The 19,375-nt window shown below is 36.2% G+C and overlaps 1 protein-coding gene across 1 annotated transcript in view; it reads left to right on the top strand.

The window, feature by feature from the left end:
* The window catches only part of LOC136252930 (uncharacterized), a 35,486-nt gene that overhangs the window by 10,025 nt on the left and 6,086 nt on the right, over positions 1–19,375 (top strand). Inside the window, exons 4-26 of the mRNA XM_066045514.1 lie at positions 2,604–2,799; positions 3,298–3,701; positions 4,240–4,407; positions 5,816–5,860; positions 6,259–6,305; positions 6,594–6,699; positions 6,912–7,126; positions 8,313–8,412; positions 8,550–8,645; positions 9,629–9,791; positions 10,784–10,884; positions 11,972–12,106; positions 12,870–12,989; positions 13,986–14,141; positions 14,198–14,317; positions 14,422–14,516; positions 14,743–14,852; positions 16,832–17,001; positions 17,810–17,896; positions 18,192–18,278; positions 18,354–18,440; positions 18,490–18,591; positions 18,969–19,055. Of these exons, the coding sequence (XP_065901586.1) occupies positions 2,604–2,799; positions 3,298–3,701; positions 4,240–4,407; positions 5,816–5,860; positions 6,259–6,305; positions 6,594–6,699; positions 6,912–7,126; positions 8,313–8,412; positions 8,550–8,645; positions 9,629–9,791; positions 10,784–10,884; positions 11,972–12,106; positions 12,870–12,989; positions 13,986–14,141; positions 14,198–14,317; positions 14,422–14,516; positions 14,743–14,852; positions 16,832–17,001; positions 17,810–17,896; positions 18,192–18,278; positions 18,354–18,440; positions 18,490–18,591; positions 18,969–19,055 (2,997 nt within the window). The remainder of the gene's footprint in view (positions 1–2,603; positions 2,800–3,297; positions 3,702–4,239; positions 4,408–5,815; positions 5,861–6,258; positions 6,306–6,593; positions 6,700–6,911; positions 7,127–8,312; positions 8,413–8,549; positions 8,646–9,628; positions 9,792–10,783; positions 10,885–11,971; positions 12,107–12,869; positions 12,990–13,985; positions 14,142–14,197; positions 14,318–14,421; positions 14,517–14,742; positions 14,853–16,831; positions 17,002–17,809; positions 17,897–18,191; positions 18,279–18,353; positions 18,441–18,489; positions 18,592–18,968; positions 19,056–19,375) is intronic.

The following is a 19,375-nucleotide window of genomic DNA, read 5'->3' as shown; positions in this document are numbered from 1 at the left end:
TGTGACTTCATGATTAAAATTTTCAAGAGACCTGTACTTTGCAGTTGATGATATCAAAATGTACAGTGGTTATCTGTGGTATATTAAAATGCATAATGACACAACTGCACTTTTGTTGTTTGATGACTTTTGTGAGCAACTTTGTAGTACAAACAAATACAAACACACTATCCCTACAAGATTTACATAGCTAGAACTAACCTACTCAGTAGGACAGGTACCGTACTAAGAACCTGTCTGACCCATGCATGCATTGTGCTATAGAGTAGAAACAGCCTTTTAGGATCATTTATAATAATGCTTACATATACAGTGTATGCTCGTGTCTCCATGTGACTGTGTCTGGTTCTTGCTATTAGGACTTTGTTTCGACTTGTTTATTATCAATAAGTACACTATACCATTTAGCACACTACTCCAGTATGAGTTACAAGTAGCAACAAAATGCTGTAATAGAGCAGTCAAGCTACCTCTTCAAATTAAACCTCTAGAAATACTTTATAATGAAATGTTTGATCAGCATCAATAAAGTGTACATTGTCACAAATACAAAAGCTAATGAGTGTCATACAACATGTGGTGTGTATAGTGATATGTGTAGTGTTGTATCTGTCACAATGAAGAGTGAGTATGAATTAGTAAGTGATACAATCCTTGGGACGGATCTTCATCTCAGTGAAGAGTACACTGCCACCTACATGAGGTGGTTGTCTGTTTATGCTGATGCTGTAACAGTTATTATACCACCATCCACTGTCAAAGCTTGCTGCACAATTACCATCAATACCCCAGTTATCATTGTCATTGTCTACAGTACTGAACTTCATCCCATTATGAGGTCGAGCTGCAAACCAATCGGTACCTACTCCAGTAAACCCTCCAGTAGTCAGTGGGTATTCTTCACTGGCACTTCCTACACTGAACTGATTGTAGTGGAGGTAGGACCAGGTCTTGTCATTCTTTTGATAATCCACTCTCATTTCCCATTGGCCAGTTTGTGATAAAGCATTCATCAGTTTAAGTCCAGCCCAGAAGTCATTATTGAGGTCTCCAAATCCATCTTCATATTCTCTCCAGTTCTTGTTGAAATGCAGTTGACTATTCTTCCTGTTTCTCTGTATCACAATCCATCCTCCATCATCAGTGGTCATGTCACAATAGATGTTAGTAGACATGTCAGTAAATGTTCCCATGTTAGTACTCATCTTGTACACTCCATTTTGTACTCTTTCAGGTGGGAAGATCCTGAGATCACAGCAAGTGTTGATTAGTATAGAAACTCTGGTAGTGTAATGGTTGAGTGGGTTAGCCCCAACCAGTAGTAGTGACAGTGTCAGTATGACAAGTTGTGTAATGATGTTCATAACTGTTGTTGTAGGTGATAATGTCTGGTAGATCAGTTAGAGTAGAATGAAGACAGTTACTAGAAGCTTGTTATTGAGTTATAGTCCAATAAGTTCCACTGTACAACTTGTCAGGATCCTACTTCTTTCTTGTTTTTCTGCTTCTTCTTATCAAGTCAAATTATAGTAGCTATTTATAGTAAATTGTGTGATTCACACTCAGAAGCAACATAACCAAATATGGTGATTTGGTAACACTACTTGCCTTATTTGTTCACAGTATAACTGTAGAGTATCATAATATCATTAGACATAAAATGGTTTCTGGTCAATCTATATTTTGTAACATACACATATGTATCTTATTGTTTAGAACCATAAATGGAAAAAAATTAATTGTTTTGGTAGTTGGCTAAACATTAATAGTTCGGTTGGTATGTGCAAGAAGTGGTGACCAGGTACTATAGATTACTAATACGGTACATTGAGAAACATTAAAAGTTATACCTGCGTGCAGATGTATGTAGTAGTGATGTGTAGTAATCTAGATATTTCTCTTTAAATGTTCAATTTGAAATTATATCTGCCATTTTGAAGTGGTATGAATGGAGTAACTACAAGGCACACAACAAGTTCTCTACTAGTTGTGATGACTATTTCATTACACTCAGAGGTGGTTCTAGAAAATTTGCTGACTGATTCCCAGGATCAAAGAAGAGCAGCTGCTTTACCAATGCAAGGTCACAGTCATGGGAAGCCCTAATGATATGAAACCGACAACATGAAAATTATTTCAGTGGCACTTAATCTAAGCATTTTATGAGGCTTGAACAGCCTGTAAATTTTGCAACAAGTATTTGTTTTAGTAATAAATTTAGCTGTCAATTTTTAGTGTATACCACTCATTTGATCTTGAAAAACTGACTACCAACAGTGGAGCATGATAATTTGTATTTGACATCCCGCATGTAAAGTATTGACAAAAGCACTGCAGTTGTCTCCTTAAAGTTCTACATAAACAGTAGGTGCGTACATATATCATAAACACACAACTCTTGAATATAATAGAACCATTAAAAGTCTTGTTAGTGAGTTTTAGTGTATCAGTAACATTTTCAGGTGTATTATTTGCTTAGTTCAAAGCAAGCACCTAATAAAAATACGTTACTTATTGTAATTTACCACTGTTGTAGTCATCCCAGAGGACAAGTAAAGTAGTTACAGACATTTAAATCTATTCATACATAATTTTGTTTGTAGTTGGATAGCATAGAGAAGAAAGAAGCTGAGTTGCAGTCTCATTTGGAACAACTTGAGGAACAATTTCTACAGCAACATCAACCACAATTTGCTGCTATGTCATCCAAGAGTTCCACCCCCATCAGTAATAATGTAAGCAAGAAGGGAACTCCCCAAATAACTTCTGCAGTGAACACCAAATATGGTGATAAATTCCGTAAGTTGACTAGTGCAATGCAGAGGCCATGTGTAGCTATCATGCAGTACAAATCATATGGTACTTACCTCATGTAGATTTACAATATGCATAACTTGTACTACCTTTCCTTGTTCTTTCCATGTCACTGTTTCTGCATCAATAAATCAATGAAAGTTGAATACTGAGCTACACATCTAGTTCAGCCATCTATTAATAGAAATTAAAATCCATTTTATTTTGAGTATTCAGTGGTGAATGTAACAACACCTTTTTTCACACTTGATCGATGTTGGCATCAAATTATTTTAATTTTATGACAAAAGCTTCGGTACTGAAATTTTATGCAACGAAGCATTGGTATTCCTAACCGTGTTTGCCAGGATGTCAATGAGTACAAAGCAACAATAGAAAAGTTTCTATGTATGTACTCTAGAATTCTGTCAATGTATTAGATACAGTATCTTCCTGTACTAAGCAACAGATGTACTTATGTATATCCTAATCATTGGTATGTAGGATCCTTGTCCAGGCTGGATGAAGAACAGTTGAGACTAGAAGCAGAGCTGGAGTCAGTACGAAGAGAACTGGAGACCTATAACTTCCAACACAACTCCAGAACTGCAGCTGTGTTAAGCCGTCATCATTCTCCAGCTCACTACTCCCCACAACAACATCATCACAGTGACACCGCCTTAGACCAGAGACCAGTTAACAGTGCTAACTACAATAGACCAGTTAAGAGAAGAGGGTCCAGTGATGCTTTGTATGGTCACCAAGATGGTGGTGATAGGAATTGGGGACCTGCTGCTGGGGGAAATCCCTATTATGGGCCTCACATGATGCAGGTTATGCTAGATCAACAGGCTAAAGTATACTCTAAGGAGAGTGAATTACTTCGAAGGGAAATGGAGCAACTGAAAGTTAGTAGAGCCACGCATACATGCAGTGTGTAGTATGTGATTTATAAAATACTGTATCTATAGTGGATAAATCTCTACTGTTTTGTTGATAAATATATAGCTTAATATTATGAAATTCAGAGATTTTAGCTAGCTAGGTACTTGAGACTTTTCCAACTACTAATTTTAATCATATGAGAATAAGCCTGTCATAAAAGTGCTCAACAATACTGTCTGCGTTCTATACTACTTGTAAGAATATACAGAGATCCATACTGAGCAGTGTGTACACTTACAATGCAGACAATACAAATGTATGCAGCCCTTAAGTAGACACACGTGCTCATGTGATACATAGTAAGTATACATACTTGTATCTATGTGTGTATATATGAGTGCATACACCCAATAATATACATAGCATGGGTAAGTACTTCAGTCTGTTCCAATGACAGTAATCATTCTGTATTAATCTGATATGCTCTTATGTATGTGTTGTTGATAATGTGTGTTAATTGTTACAACAATGCATAGTGTACGTACTTAATAATACTATTAGGACATTATGAAGGATGTGGCAAGGAACAGGTCACACCATCATACTCCACAACCCCAGCAAATTTTTCAACCAGTACCAGCACCTCTCCACCCATCCTATTTGAACTATCCCTTCCCTAACTATCCCCCTCCTCCTGGAGTTCCTGTACCACCAGGCTACCCTCCACAGGTACTGTATAGTGCTGCATAAATTTTGTCTGTGTTTATGAGTACTTGAAATGTGTATAAATAACACATCTAGGGTTTTACCTTGCAAAGTAGAGTAAATAACAAGATACATGATAGTCCAACGAAAGCCATGTGGGGTGTATGTGATAGACAAGTGTGTATTGTAGGTTTTGTGCATTGTAGCTTATGATCAATCGTATACCATTTTTGCAGTGAAAATTTCCTTGGAAATGGACACTTTCCTTATCAAGTTTGAGCTAAGCTACAGTTCATCTATTCTTCTTTCCATCTCTTTTTTCTTTTTTTCTGTACATTTTAGAAAATCTAATAACTTAAGCATGCTTGGTTTGGTTCATTTCAAATTTGGAGGACACCATGAGCATAATACAGCTCATTTACCTATCAATTTTTTTGGTTAGATTAGATAACACACTGCCAAATTACAAGTATTTTTCATTTTAAATTACAAGTGTAACATTTTGTCACACTTACAGTGTAAAATTTAAAATCAATCTTATATTTTCATAGCTCAAACTTTGTGGTTTAGGAACCTTGTTAATTATGAAGGTATAAATCAAAACCAAATAATGTGTAGCAAACGCATTCTAATAGAACAATCATTCAGAGCTAAAAAATATGCACAGAAGGTGCCTTTAAACCATATCTGCAATGATGTTATTGTCAATCATTATAATGGTGATGAATAATTATAATCCAAGAACTCATCCAATTGCAGTATTTTCCACTACCTATCATTGCCGAATTTACTCCAACATAATAGATGTATGCCTAAGCTTACCATCATCATTTCGTTGTCAGAATAGCCTTCTTCTTTGTGCACACAAAGAAATATAGGGGAACACCATACCTTTATTGATTGGCCTGTTCATAGTAAATTGATTCAACAGAGTATTGTCTTTGTAGCCAGCAATATTTGTGATCTATAGTATAATCAGCACCTGTAATTTAAGTATGTACGTAAGTGCCATATAATTGCAGTACAAATTGAATTTCTTGCTATTCCAACTGTTCAGTGCTGTACCTCCGACTCAACATAAGGGCAGCAACTTTGGCAGTCATCTATGATAGATAACAATAAAAACAATGGGTTTTCATTCAGCTAGTAGCAAATATGTTTAGTTGTAATGTTCATGTGTATTTAACTAAAATGATTAATAGCATGGCACATATCATTTCTGAATTTTATACATGCCGTAGTAGTTGATACCCTATTTAACAAACGGGATAATATTATTATCTGGGTGCCAGATTTAAGTAGCACACATTAACGCTGGCTTTGTAAAGGTCACACACTGTTTCACAGCTTAGCTATCTTGGCATGGTTTCAATGTTGATGGAATGAATTTATGAGTATGAATGTATTTCCTTGTTTTCTTCCTTTTCTAAAGCCTAACGTTTTGCCACCAACTGAGCCATCTGGAAGGACTAGATCGGTAAGTATTAGATTGCAGTCAATAAAACACTTGTTACTAACATAGTGTTTCCCCTAATATACTGTCGTATGTGCAAACATTATCTACATAGCAATACGTAAGTACTGTACAGTGTAGTACTTATCATCCCACTTGTTATACTACTAGTTGAAGAATATACTGTATGTACGTAAGTCTGAGTATTATGAAATACTTAACTTTTGTTCACACCTATGGTTATCATACTGATATGCAGGGACCTTTAACCATTCCATGCAAGCAAGCACTTACTGTATGTACATAGGAAAATGTGAAATAGTGTTCTGAATACATAAATACATGTGAACAACTATCTTATATACTTTTTCTTGTTACCCATACCCGTAATGATTTCTATGTATTTGGGTTAACCCCTGCAGAGGCACCATAGAGACGTTTCTCACTCATCATCATCATCGTCACAACAGTAAGTATTGCCTGATGTAATCATGTGTGAATGTATTGAAGTGTCTAACACAATGCTCATCTTGGACATGGACATGTGTACCAATTTATAACACTAATTTTAGCATCAATATTCATGACACAGCTGTCCCTCTAACAGTAACTACAGTATCATTCCTACACTGCCAAATCTATACCACTGTATATTTCTACACTTAATGAAAAATACTACATCTGTTATACATACATAAGTACAATGTACTAATATTGAGGCAACTAGACAATGATTAGTTTTGCTTACCACTCACAGGGAGTCACATTCTCGTAATCAAACACCAGAAAAGGTTTCCACTCCTGCTACTGAGCCAGCTCCTCCTCCTGTGACTAAACTAAATGTACCACCAAAGAGGAAGAAGGTATGCTCATTGATTATCACATATGTAAGACCCACAAATAGTATGGACAAATTTGTAGCTACCCATCAGTGTTAATATGATAAGCAATGCAGCCATTTATACTATTATTCTCATCTGTCAAGGCCATTGTATGTAAATGACCAATTGTTTCTATTTAGCAATATAGTGCCTACTTACTTATATGCGCTGAGGTTTTGGCTGGTCATTTTTAGGGACTTCTAGCATCTCTACTTAACAAGAAAGGAGCTACCATTTCCAGTGTTCCACCCAGTCGTAACAGACCAGCCAGCCCTTTAAAGTTGGAGGTAATAGATGAAGACTCTATGGATTCTGACAATGTATCCACTGACCAAGTTACTATACCAGTTGATGTGCAGTCTACCAGATCTGCACCCAAACCTGCTACACCAAAAACTCCCACCAAAGAGTAAGTCATTTAATAATTCTTGCTATAGTCAGTTTAGATTCACCTAAATTCCCATGATAAACAGTTGTATCAAAGAAGTGAATTAGTGATGCACTGATTAATCGATAAATAATTGGAAATCGGCTGATCAGCCAAATTTTAGCAAGGTAAATTAAATATTAGCAAATTATTTAGCTGTTTAATTCACCTTGATGCTGTTGTTTTCATGTCAATAGACAAATATAAAGTTTTGAAAATGGAAATTTTACAAAATACGTGGTAACATAAATATTAGATCAGTTATCGGTATCAGCCATTATGTGAGTTGCAATATCGGATAATCGGTGAAATATCTTATCAGTGCATCATTAAAGTGAATGATATGCTGGAACAACAATGTTTCTATTAACAAGCTGAATTTGTCAGTACTACAGTAAATGCATGGGGTAATTTTAAAGCCTCATTACTCACTTTTTCTTGCTCACATCAACTACATGTTTTATGATGTAGTTTATAACATAAGCAGCTCTAAAGTGCTGCAACTATTCAGTATTGCAAATATAGTGTGTATGTTCTATCAGGGTTATTGAATGAAGCTATTAATCAATGGGTTTCAGTTATCTGAACAAATTACATGTAGCTTTCAAACTCTAGGTACAAAGGTTTTCGAATAACTGATGATCTACTGTATTTATAAAAGGCACTATAGTATATTAGCCGTGTACAGCAAAATTATACAAGAAGCATACTCACTTCCCATTCACCTGGCCTCTCATTCATTGTAATAGCTTTTGTTACACAGCCAAAACATTTAGTACATAGCACTCTAAAGCCTTTTAAATACCTAATTACTTGGCTTAATGTTACACCCCTAGTAGTTAGCACATTTGATCAGTGGCCGCACTGTCTCCTCAAAGAACTGCATAAATGCCACCCTTGAAAAACACTGCATCTATTACTTGAATTCGTATAGAAGTGTTGTTCTAAGGAGCTAGCTGCTTATTTAGGAAGGAGAAATAGATTATTTATTATTCATTGTAATCATTGACAGAAGAACAAAGTCCATAGTGTAAAGTTAACTCACACTAGCATCAAAATACTCTAATGGTACAGTCACTTTTAACATTTGGGTAACTGAGGTTCAGATAACTAAGAATGCACTGTGTATCCTTAAGGCTCCAATCATATATGATTTCTTCCTCTACAGTGACATCACCAGTAACATTGGTATTCAGCTGCAGTACCTTAAAGGTGTACCATCAGGTACTGCCAGTGTGGAAGTGAAAGGACATGAACGCAGTGGACTAGTAAGTAGTTGTACAATATACCATATGGTAGCAGTGCTAACCATAGTTACGTAGTCCTGAGTACACCATTACTTGTGTTTGCAGCAACTTATGGAACTGCTGTACATGTGTCTACAATTCAAATCCTTTTTTTTTAGTTAGTGAAGACCACAAAGAAATCAATGGTGGATCATAAGTTTGAACCAGTTGAGGATAAATATGTATACTCCCTACATCATTTTGGATTTCAGACGGTAATTTCTTCAACATAGAGTATATTGTGTATGTACTGTATGGTTATATGTATTGCCAAAACTATATCTAGTACTCTGAAAAATGACACTATTACATAATAAGTATTGAACTTGTAACTACAGTGTAGTTCTTGAGTGCTGGTACAATACAAACAGACATTGATTTCAAATATATTATAAAAGAGTTTGCAAGTGAAAAGATTTGTACTCAGCTATGTACACAATACCTACTCTGATTTTCCTACATTATTATTATTATTTGGGGGAAAAGGGCAAACAGCAAAGCTGATTAAGCCCAAACAATTACAAATTATAAGTGCTGTTCAATCAAGTTTGAAAATGTAGCACTAAAGTGTTCAGTTCAATAGCCACACACTACATGTGACCAGATCTGCGAAAAGGAGTCTTGTAGCCTTTCCAATTGCGCGTACTTGGCAGCCCATAACTTGAATCATGAATGTGGTACCACCCTGAAATTGGTCACATTACACTTCTGACATAGCACTATTTCGTAGTGTAATATGAAGGTGACAGGATAAAAACCCAAGGAGTTATGAGTATAGTCAAACTTAGAAATTTAGAAAGGCCATAAGACCCCTTTTCACAGATCCAGTCACATATACAGTTATGGTGTTTTCAATATTTTGGTATCATAGTTTTGATTTTGTGGTCTCAAACATAATTAGTATTGTGATTTTGTTACTCCGTACCTCAGAGTTACGTGCATAGTATAATATGCTGATTTGATGTCATCTGCTGTACTCAGTGATCACAAACCTGGATCATATGCAGCATTTACATCAATGCATGTATGAATGTCACATATGTATTCAAAACTATTCTACCTATTACAGAATAGCATCTACTGTATACACAACTGATCTGTATGTATGTTACAGTCATGCATAGCTATAAATAAGAAGATAGTAGGGCTCAGCAATATCATTGATAATATCTATGGCATTACGTACAATCCTGTACAGCATGAGTTCACTGGTGTACCAGTGATGAAGAAGCTGATACTGATGATCAGAGTATACCACTCTGCTGTGACAGCACAATCATCTGATGATAACAATGACGTCACTGAGAACCTCATCTGTTGGACTTGTGTAGGCCTCACCACTAGCAACAATAATAATACTGGTACATGTGTCTGTGTGTGTGAATTGCATGTAGATTATATGTACATGTACATCTCATACAGTGCAGTAGTACTGTATATTAGGGATCATGGAAGTTAGCACCTTTTCACAAAAAAATATATATTGACCGGAAATCAGCTTCACAATAGCTTCATGGCACCTTGGCAGTATTGGTAGATACAATCAAGCCTAAAAGCATCTTCAGAATAGCCAAAAATGCTTAAGATAAGTTGCTACAGATTTTTTTTTTTAATTTATTCAGTGGAATTTTCTGCTGAATGACTGTCCTTCAGACAAGCATAACTCGATAACAGCTATGGCTTCGGACCTGATTTTTTTTTTCACCGTTTGACGTCACTTCAGCCTGACAGGTGCCTTTTGGCATACCACAGTACGTACAATTCACGCATCATAGGCTTACCTTTGTCTTCCTTTGTGTCCTATTTCTTTGGCTGACAGCCCAGATATTGATTTGTGGTAACACAATAGCTTCCCTACATTTGTAAATGGGAATCATCCGTATTTTCCGTGGCAACTGAATTGATGCACTTCTCCTACTGTTCTTTACTTGTAACATTGTGTAATGGACTGAACATAGCTGAAAGTTCAGTAATTTATAGTTGGAGTGCACAAATCATCATTATTTTGAAGAGGTACTTCTCCTACTGTTCTTTGTTTTTGTGCTGTGTAACAGGCTGAACATGGCCGAAAGCAAAGCATAATGGCCACTTCACTTTTGAGTCAGTAATTGATTGTTGGGGTGTGTGTTCAGACAGAACATTAACTCTGGCACCATTCTTTCTTTTGATGCAGTATACATGGATTCACCAGTCATAATAATGTCACTAACGTTATCATGACAGCCCCAGAATGCAAACATGATCATAATTAGTATTAAGAGTCAAGGGACATATACACCTGTAATGTTTGTGGTTTGATCATTGCAATAGAAATAGCACTCGTTGAGTATATACAGATGTTTGTTTACATTAGGAGAATCAACAGATGAACAACAGTCTCAGGTCAACAGTGGCTGTTATGAGTTACCATTGTTCAAACCTCCAGTGTGTAAACTAGCTGATGCTGAGCCTGATGTGAGTAGATGTTGTATGTATCCAATGGCGGATCCAGGATGGGGCATTTGGGGCAAATGCCCCCCCCCCTTACCTTGTGGATGAGCCAGCCATACTTCTGATTAAAATACACAACTTTATGTCAGGCCAAGATCACTTATGAAAATATGCACATTTTATTACAAATACGCCTAAAACCAAAGTCAAGCCAGCTGTGAAATAAGTCACCCAGCACCTTCGTTTACTAAGCGCCTCTAAAATAATTATCGTGTTGCTGTTGTTTAACACATTCAGAGCCCTTAAAACAGTTTTTAACCATCTGCAAAGGCCAAAATGGCAAAAATCAACAATCTTCAAAAATGCAGCAACTAACAATTAACTGGCTCTCTCCAACCACCTACAACTTAGCCTGTTTGTGCCCCTCCCCTTGCCAGCTTCTGGATCCGTCCCTGGTATCAGTCATCATTTCATAGTAACTTACCACAAGGTATTTCTTTTCAGATAATTTTGAACCAGAAAAATAAATATCCGTATATACTCTTAACAACATGGCTTTTGGATACAACAGTGAACACTCTTACACAGCTAAGTAACTCTCTTATAGGCTCGTAACTGAACCTTCTATTAGGTATATTAGCTCTAGTACTACGATGGTCACTCCACGTACAGACTGATTTGCAAGAAGTTCCTTAAAGTGGCTTACCTTGTAGATGTGGCAAACAATTGTATTTGTGATTTTTCAAATATCTCACAATTACTCTCTTGTTCTTTTTCTGATCCATTTGAAAATTGGTACCCTCCAAAAGCAAAACAGTTGGTTTCTGTTTAGGCACTACCAAGTTGAGAATGTATGAAAGCCTGATTCCTGTATAATACACACTTGTCTATCTCACCATGCAGCTCTCCAAAGTCACACGGCACACATTGTGTGTCTTGATTTTTACAGCTTAACTTACATGAGGTATCATAGGTACGTACATAGGTATGATGCCTGGTGTATGTATGAATTAGTTCTCAGAACCTTAAACTGCTGAAACTTTTACACATTTGTGTTCAATACTTTTTAATTTTACAGTAGTTATATGTTATAAATTATTTGTTCCACTAGCCTGAAAGATGTGCCCCAGGTAGGAGCCAGCAGTATGGGACAGCATTAATTGGAATAGCTATCTATATCAAGGATCCGCCCAAACCGTTTGCTAACTTGGTGTTAGAACATTATGAACCTGAAGTGAAGTATTCTGTAAGTAAATTACTTTTTTGGGACTGTGTTTATGTATTTTAAAAGTTATTTGTATTGAGCTACAGTATCTAGCTACTTGATTAAATACCACACCTCAAGTAATTCCTACACTAGAATAGTGATCATGTAAAGCATAAATACCGAACAAGTAGTAATTTGTATAGAAGTCCGCTTTTACAAGAATATGTACTTTTTCATATTTAGTAGCTCCATGTTTCACTATGTTGTGTACCGAAAATGAACAGCAGATGAAAGGCGTGGCCTCCAGACACTTGATGTAGAACAACTACTGCTCATATCATTACTGGAATAATACTGCATGATAGTTAACCTTCTTAACATTCTTAATAATTGCTGCACTTAACAGTTGCTTAAGCTATAAACAATGCCCCTGAATAGCAGCTGCCCTTGAGCCACACTGACAGCTAATAGTAGTCGTGCTGTTTAACCAAGTAATACAGAATTTTAGTAAACAACTACACAATAGCTATTGTTTAGGCCATTGCTTTTCAATATTTTGATAGCATTAAAAATACAGTATGAAGTATGTTTGTTCATATGTTTGTATCTTGGAATAAATTTGTTACTATCTCTGGTGTTTCTGTTGTAATAATACATACATTGTGTACTGTATGTAGTGTGGTGTTATGACTTAAATAAGGAACAATAATATACACATAAGGGTGTACATGGTACTGTCAGTACTGTAGATTTACTGTAGCATTACTCACTTAGAGTTGTGTACTTTTATGTCAACTTGCAGTCAGCCTGGGTGGATGTGAGAAGAACAGCAGCTCCTAGCCAGCAATTCTTACCTGGAGATGGCTTCTTTTTATACGTGGATGGAGCAAGATATCTTCCTGACAGTGTTACTGTGTCTAGGGTAATAATGTCTGTATAACAATCACTTGTTGTTTTGAATATTTTAGTTAAAAGTAAGGTTATTAAGTTAAGACTCCTGTTTATAATAGAGTCAGATGTACATGTAATAGGATAGATGCATAGTGTTAGGATCAGGATTGAAAAGTATTGGTTAGATACATACAGTGTACCATATAGCAGGCTTTTACTGTGATGACTTTATTTTAGCAAACAGTAGCTAGCTGTGGTAATTAAATTTTGTGTTTCTTGTCCTGTAACTCTACAGTATGTATTTTTGTGCCACCATGAAATGAAATCAAACTGCATGTCCTTGAGAAAGTGTGTAGTAAGTGCCCTACTAACTGTTAAGCCACACATTTACACTTTTCTATAATGCAAGTAAGTTACTCGCCAATGATAGGTTACTTTATAAACATAGTAGCTGAGTATACAAGTGCTTAACAATGTTTCCCTCTCCTCTTCCAATTCAATGCGTATCTACTGTAGTAAGTGAAATAAAACTTCAACTGTTTTGTTGTTTTTTTTGTTTGTTTTTTGTGGAGAGCTTGACATTTGTGTCACACTATAAAGATTTGTGATAAATTATAGATGCAGTAAAAACCCATTGTACAGTGTGTGTGTGTGTGTGTGTGTGTGTGTGTGTGTGTGTGTGTGTGTGTGTGTGTGTGTGTGTGTGTGTGTGTGTGTGTGTGTGTGTGTGTGTGTGTGTGTGTGTGTGTGTGTGTGTGTGTGTGTGTGAGAGAGAGAGAGAGAATGTCACCTTTGTGTATGCAGTAATTCTGATCCAGGATTTGTTCCTTCTTTGATCCCATAGCCATTTTTGTTATTGTATTCTTAAGTTCCTTTTTAAAAGTAAATGGCTAAATAGATAGACTCAGCTGAAAAGAGAAAGTTGAGATGACACCAATACAAAATACATACATAGTTTGATCTCCAGCCTTCCAGATTTGCATTAGTGCAGAGTACAGCTTATTCATTCATTCTTGTATTATTCCAGGTTGTGGGGAGACTATTAAACTATGCCGGCATCAAGGTTGGTCAGGACATAACATCAGTGATGCACCCTGATTCCAACAAGTACTGCCCCAACTACTCTCTAAGACAGCTCTTCTATGAAGACAACTTCCCACCAACTGCCACAGCTATTCTAAAGGTTAGCTTTCTACATCAAACATCATGCCTGCATAAATTTGTCTTAATACCCAACAGATCTACACATTGGATAAAGATGACCCAGAGAAGCTGATGATAGTTGGGTACACTGTGCTAAATATCTTTGTAGAGTCAGGATCTATCACTCAACCAATAAAAGATGACGTGGCATCCACTGTAAGCAATATTTTAATTAATAGTTCAACATGCCAAGCGGTTTATTTGGTTTTATACACGTTTAAAGTTGATGTTTACAATATTAATATTGTCCTCACAAATAGCTCAGTCTCAATGAGGGATGCTTTCAACTCCGTATTTACCATGGTTCCCCTAATCCTGAACTGGACTACAACGTTCACATGTTTGATAACCACCGGTATGCAACATATAACTCAGTGATGGTTTACATGTGCTCACTTACAATGCATATACGGTATAAAGTATCTAGTAACTTGTTGAATATGATATTCCCTTGTTACAAAACATATACGTGTGTGATAATGTGTGTTGATGTTAATACAACATGTGTTGCTACCAGCTTAGTGTTTGTTTGGCTGTACAGTATGTGTATATAATATATGTTGGTAATCTTGTTGGTACAGATCTATACCGTGTGCTAGTCTGCTAGTAAGATTGGAACGTGTGCCTGCAGAAAAAATACACTCAGCTAAAAATGCATCTGCTGATTTTGTTGTTCCGAATTATAATACAGGTTTGTTACTTTATGCACATGTGTGTGTGTGTCAACTATTGTGTAGTGTATTTATATAACATTATCATACATTACAGTACAGTAGATCCTCACTAATCAGAACTGCAGTAATCCAAACACTCACTAATCCGAACAGTAGAAATGACTGTTCTATTAGAGTATTTTGGGAACAAGTGTATGTTCTATTAGAATATTTGAACTGGGTTCTGTATTATATTCAATAGGTTCACTAATCTGAACAGACTTTTGTCAACTTGAGAACAGAGCTGTTCAGATTAGTGAGGATCCACTGTAGTACTGTATATCAGGGATCGTGGAGTTTGTGCTTTCGCACAAAGAACTATTGACCAGAAACCATTCTAACAATACCTTAATTGGTAGAGTATTGTTTAGAAATAAATAAACCTAAAAGTGTCTTCAGTGTGACTCAAAATGCTTCTGACAGGTTGCTATTTAATCATACAGTATGGTAGCATTGGTTAGGCATAGTCAAGTCTTCAGACCAATCCCAAACTTTTTTATGGAATTTAAATTTTCTATTTAACAGAATTTTATGCTGACTGACTAACTAACTAATGCCTCCAGCCAAGCATAACTCAACAATGGATGAGGCTACAGGCTTCTGTTCAACGTTGCTTCATCCCAAGATGTGTCTTTGCACAAACTGGATTACAAACAATATACACATCATGGACTTGCCTTTGTCCTCCTTTGTCTTTGTGTTTTAGTTCTTTTTTGCTGGCAACACAGGGTGTCAATTCACACAACGGCATGATGCAACCTCCCTGTGGTTGTGTTGGCTTATCACCTGTATATTCTGTAGTGACTGGATTGATTGCAGACACTCTTCTCGTACTGTTCTTCGTTTGTAACGCTATGTAATGGGCAGAGCATAGCTGAAAGCAAAGCGTAATGGCCACCTACCTTTCCATTATACAATTGAGTATTGGAGCACACATTCTGGCGCAAAATTACTTTTATGACATTCCTGGTGCCATTTAATTGGTTCATTTGTCATAAGTATGTTATAAAAAGTAAACAAATAAGTAGTAGAAATTTAAGTTGGATTAGGGATCAAAGAAAAAGGTAGTGAAACAAGAGAATAGCTAGCTAAAAAGTGGTGAAACAAGGAAGGTTGCCTATACCTGCAGATATACTACTGGACATTTAATTCCTAATTTAGCCATGGTTATAGACTGAAGTTAATAGGGGTTCAATGTCCACTAGTATATCTGTAGGTGTCTCTTCTCCCATCACTTTTTAGCTATAGCTACATGTATTCCCTTGTTTCACTGCTTTTTTATTTGATCCTTAATCCAACTTAAATTCCTTCAATTTAGTGTAATTTTCTATTGAACTGATGCCACCGGACAAGTGTAACTCATATCAGCTAACTTAAAGGCTACATGTTTGGGTTTTTCATTTTTTTGACATCACTTCAGCTCAACAAGTACCATTTAGCTTTCCACAACATGTAGAAATTAATGGCTTCCCTACATTAAAACAAAACTTGTCTGTATTATACATATAGTGACTGGATTGCTTGCTGAGGTGCTTCTTGTACTGTTCTTTGTTTGTAACACTGTATAACAGGCTGACCATAGCTGAAAATGAAGCATAATTCCTTTCAGTTTTCAAAAATCAATGGTTAGAGCACGCATTTAGATGTAAAATTAAATGTTATAATATACCTGGTGCTTTCTTTTTTCTTTCTTTTGATACGGTATGCACAGATTCACCATTCATAATTATGCAAACAAGAAAAATCTGGATTATTGTATACTCTGCAATCATTACTCAGTGTAACAGTGTAAAAACAATAGTAATAATAGATTTAGTGTGTTTTATATCATCACTTATAAAATATTTACCACTCCACCTTAAAAATACATAAATACATTGCATTGGTTTTAATAAAAGGTATGTGCTTTGATTATTACTTCCTAATACAGTCACTAATCTTTCATTGCTCTTTTTAGGTGTATACACTTCTGAAAGTTGCACCCCCACCATTTCTGAGAGATTACTGTTTGATTATGTAGCTCGTCACAGAAAGGTCATTACTATCAGGGAGGCTGCTGTTGAACTGTTTGGAGCAGCTGATGTACAACTGTATGGCAATGATAAGAATTTCTGTGCTGTGTTAAAGGTGAAATGGTGATACACACCTACATACTACAGCTGTTATAATATTGATGAGATCGTTGAATGCACGTGCATACAGCTACATTTCCAAACTACTTGGACATTTTTACCTGTGTAACTCACAATGTTTGCGAAGTATAGCCTTCTGTTCTAAACAGTGGCAGAGAAAGTAGTTGATGAAAAGGGTCTCTGGCAGCAGGGGTCTAGAAGATGTAGCCATTTTAGCTTTCATGTTGTCTCAAAGTTCTCCAGGATTAACACATAGGTATCATTTGAAGCATTTCAGTTACAACATCAACTATTTTCGTCAGAGTATTTAAAACAAGCTATTTGCGGTCAATAAAACTTCTTTTGGCATGGGTTAGTGAACATACAGCATACATAAGCAGCCTTTGGCCATGGACACCTGGAAAACCAATTCTCAAAGGAAGAGGCCAATGGTTTGATTCCTGCTGTAAGCAATTTTTTTGTTTTTGGCTACTTCTATAGGAACACATTTTTTTATGAAGCTTTTTGACTGTTCTATTAGAGTATATCAATCTTTTTCACTGTTTCAGCCCCACTCCAAAAAGGATAAATATCATTCTGAGGGGCCCCTAGAAGATCAAGGAGGGCTTCAGTCTCCTAGCCACCTCTGCTTCTAAGCAATATCTAATTGTTTTTGTCTTCATATATAAGCAATTCTCTTTTGTTCTAGGTAAATATGTAATAATGATATTGGCAAGATGAGCTTGTTCTTTAGAGACTTTATATGTTCTATTGTCTGATACATAATGGTAAGGTGTTTACAGCATATCTCTACATCACTACAGGGCAAGTTAACACGTCAAGTGGCACAGACACCCACTGACTTGGGTTGTCTACCCATTGCTCCTTATGATATTACACATGGCTTCATGGTGAGTGATTGCCATAAGTTTTTACCTTATATACAATGTTTAAGCACTGTACAGTATTTTGTATGTTTGTGTTTTATTTAAGCGTATTGCACTCAGCATCAACTATTCCTATAAAGCTTCACTCGTTGCTATGAATCACTACAACTAGATGAAATGTGAACTACAAAGGTGTACAGCAGTCCCTCAAGCAGAATCACAATAGTTATACTGTATACTGTAGGATTTTAATTTTGTCATGCAGTGATGCCAATATTAGCTACTGGATTCATAAATACAAAGTATGTTATAATATTAGGTGTCTGTTGAACATGCTGATAACCTGACATGGAAGAAGTTTGCTCATGTGATTTTCTTTTGCTCACCACCAGCATTCTACCTTGAGGTACCTATTATATTCATGTTCATAGCAGTTGACCAAATGTTTATTTTATCTTGTTTATTATTATTTTACTAATAGAAACAACTGAAAGACTTCATCTTCCATACCAGTAAGATTGGTTTGAACTCACAGCAGAGATCTCCATCTTGGAGTGATGGATTTGTGGTAGGATATACAATTCATTCTACAGCTGTTTATGGTGTATATTGTACAGCACATAGAACACAGAGTGTACCACTCTTATATGGTAATGATCTTTATAGTACAGTCCATCAATATGGCATCACAAGGAAAGAAGTTTACACTGGGCAGCAAGGTATAATATGTGCACATGCATGTACCTACTGATTCCAATATGTGACCGGGCATGCAAAAATAGGACTTGTGGTCACATAAAACTTGCCTACCTTTTCAAACTTCCATCACCCATAACTTTTTGTGCCAACATGCTATGGCCTTGAAATTTTCTGCATGGGTTAAACTACTAAAGTGCTTTGTTAAAAAATTTCAGAATGCAAATATACTTTTCCTGTACTGAGATATGTCCTGTTGTGTGACGGGGTGTTGTTTGTGCCCACATATTCGCAGGCCTGATCACATGCCAGATCAAACACTTTTACAAGTGCAATATTATCTCTGTAATGAATAGTGTTTAGCAGTAACAGGTTATTTCTTTACATATTGTCACTACAGATGTGGACACCACTACAAGTGTTCTCTGATGGGTTTGTACACACTGATAAGTTTCAGTTACCGTTGTACCATGGTATTCCTAATAAGGTACTATTGTATGATTATTTTTAATATACATATCTGAAAAGTTCTCTTCTCCATTTGTGCAGTCCTTCGGATTATTTTACTTAGACTGTAATTATACAGAGATAGATCCAGGGGGTTCAAAGGGTTCTGTGGGACCCCCCTTTAGGATAAGTGTAAATATTACTGTAGGACCTCCATTATCTGAACACCTGTGTGCCAGTTCAATCATAAAAGTATTTAGATAAGTGAATTTGGATAAATGAAGCCCATTCATTTATATATATACCGTATACAGGGGCGTATCTAGGATTTTTCCAAGGAGGTTTCTAGATTTGGTAGTG

Source organism: Dysidea avara, chromosome 4 (genome assembly GCF_963678975.1).
Source record: "Dysidea avara chromosome 4, odDysAvar1.4, whole genome shotgun sequence".
Taxonomy (NCBI): domain Eukaryota; kingdom Metazoa; phylum Porifera; class Demospongiae; order Dictyoceratida; family Dysideidae; genus Dysidea; species Dysidea avara.
This window is presented reverse-complemented; position numbering and strand designations above follow the sequence as displayed.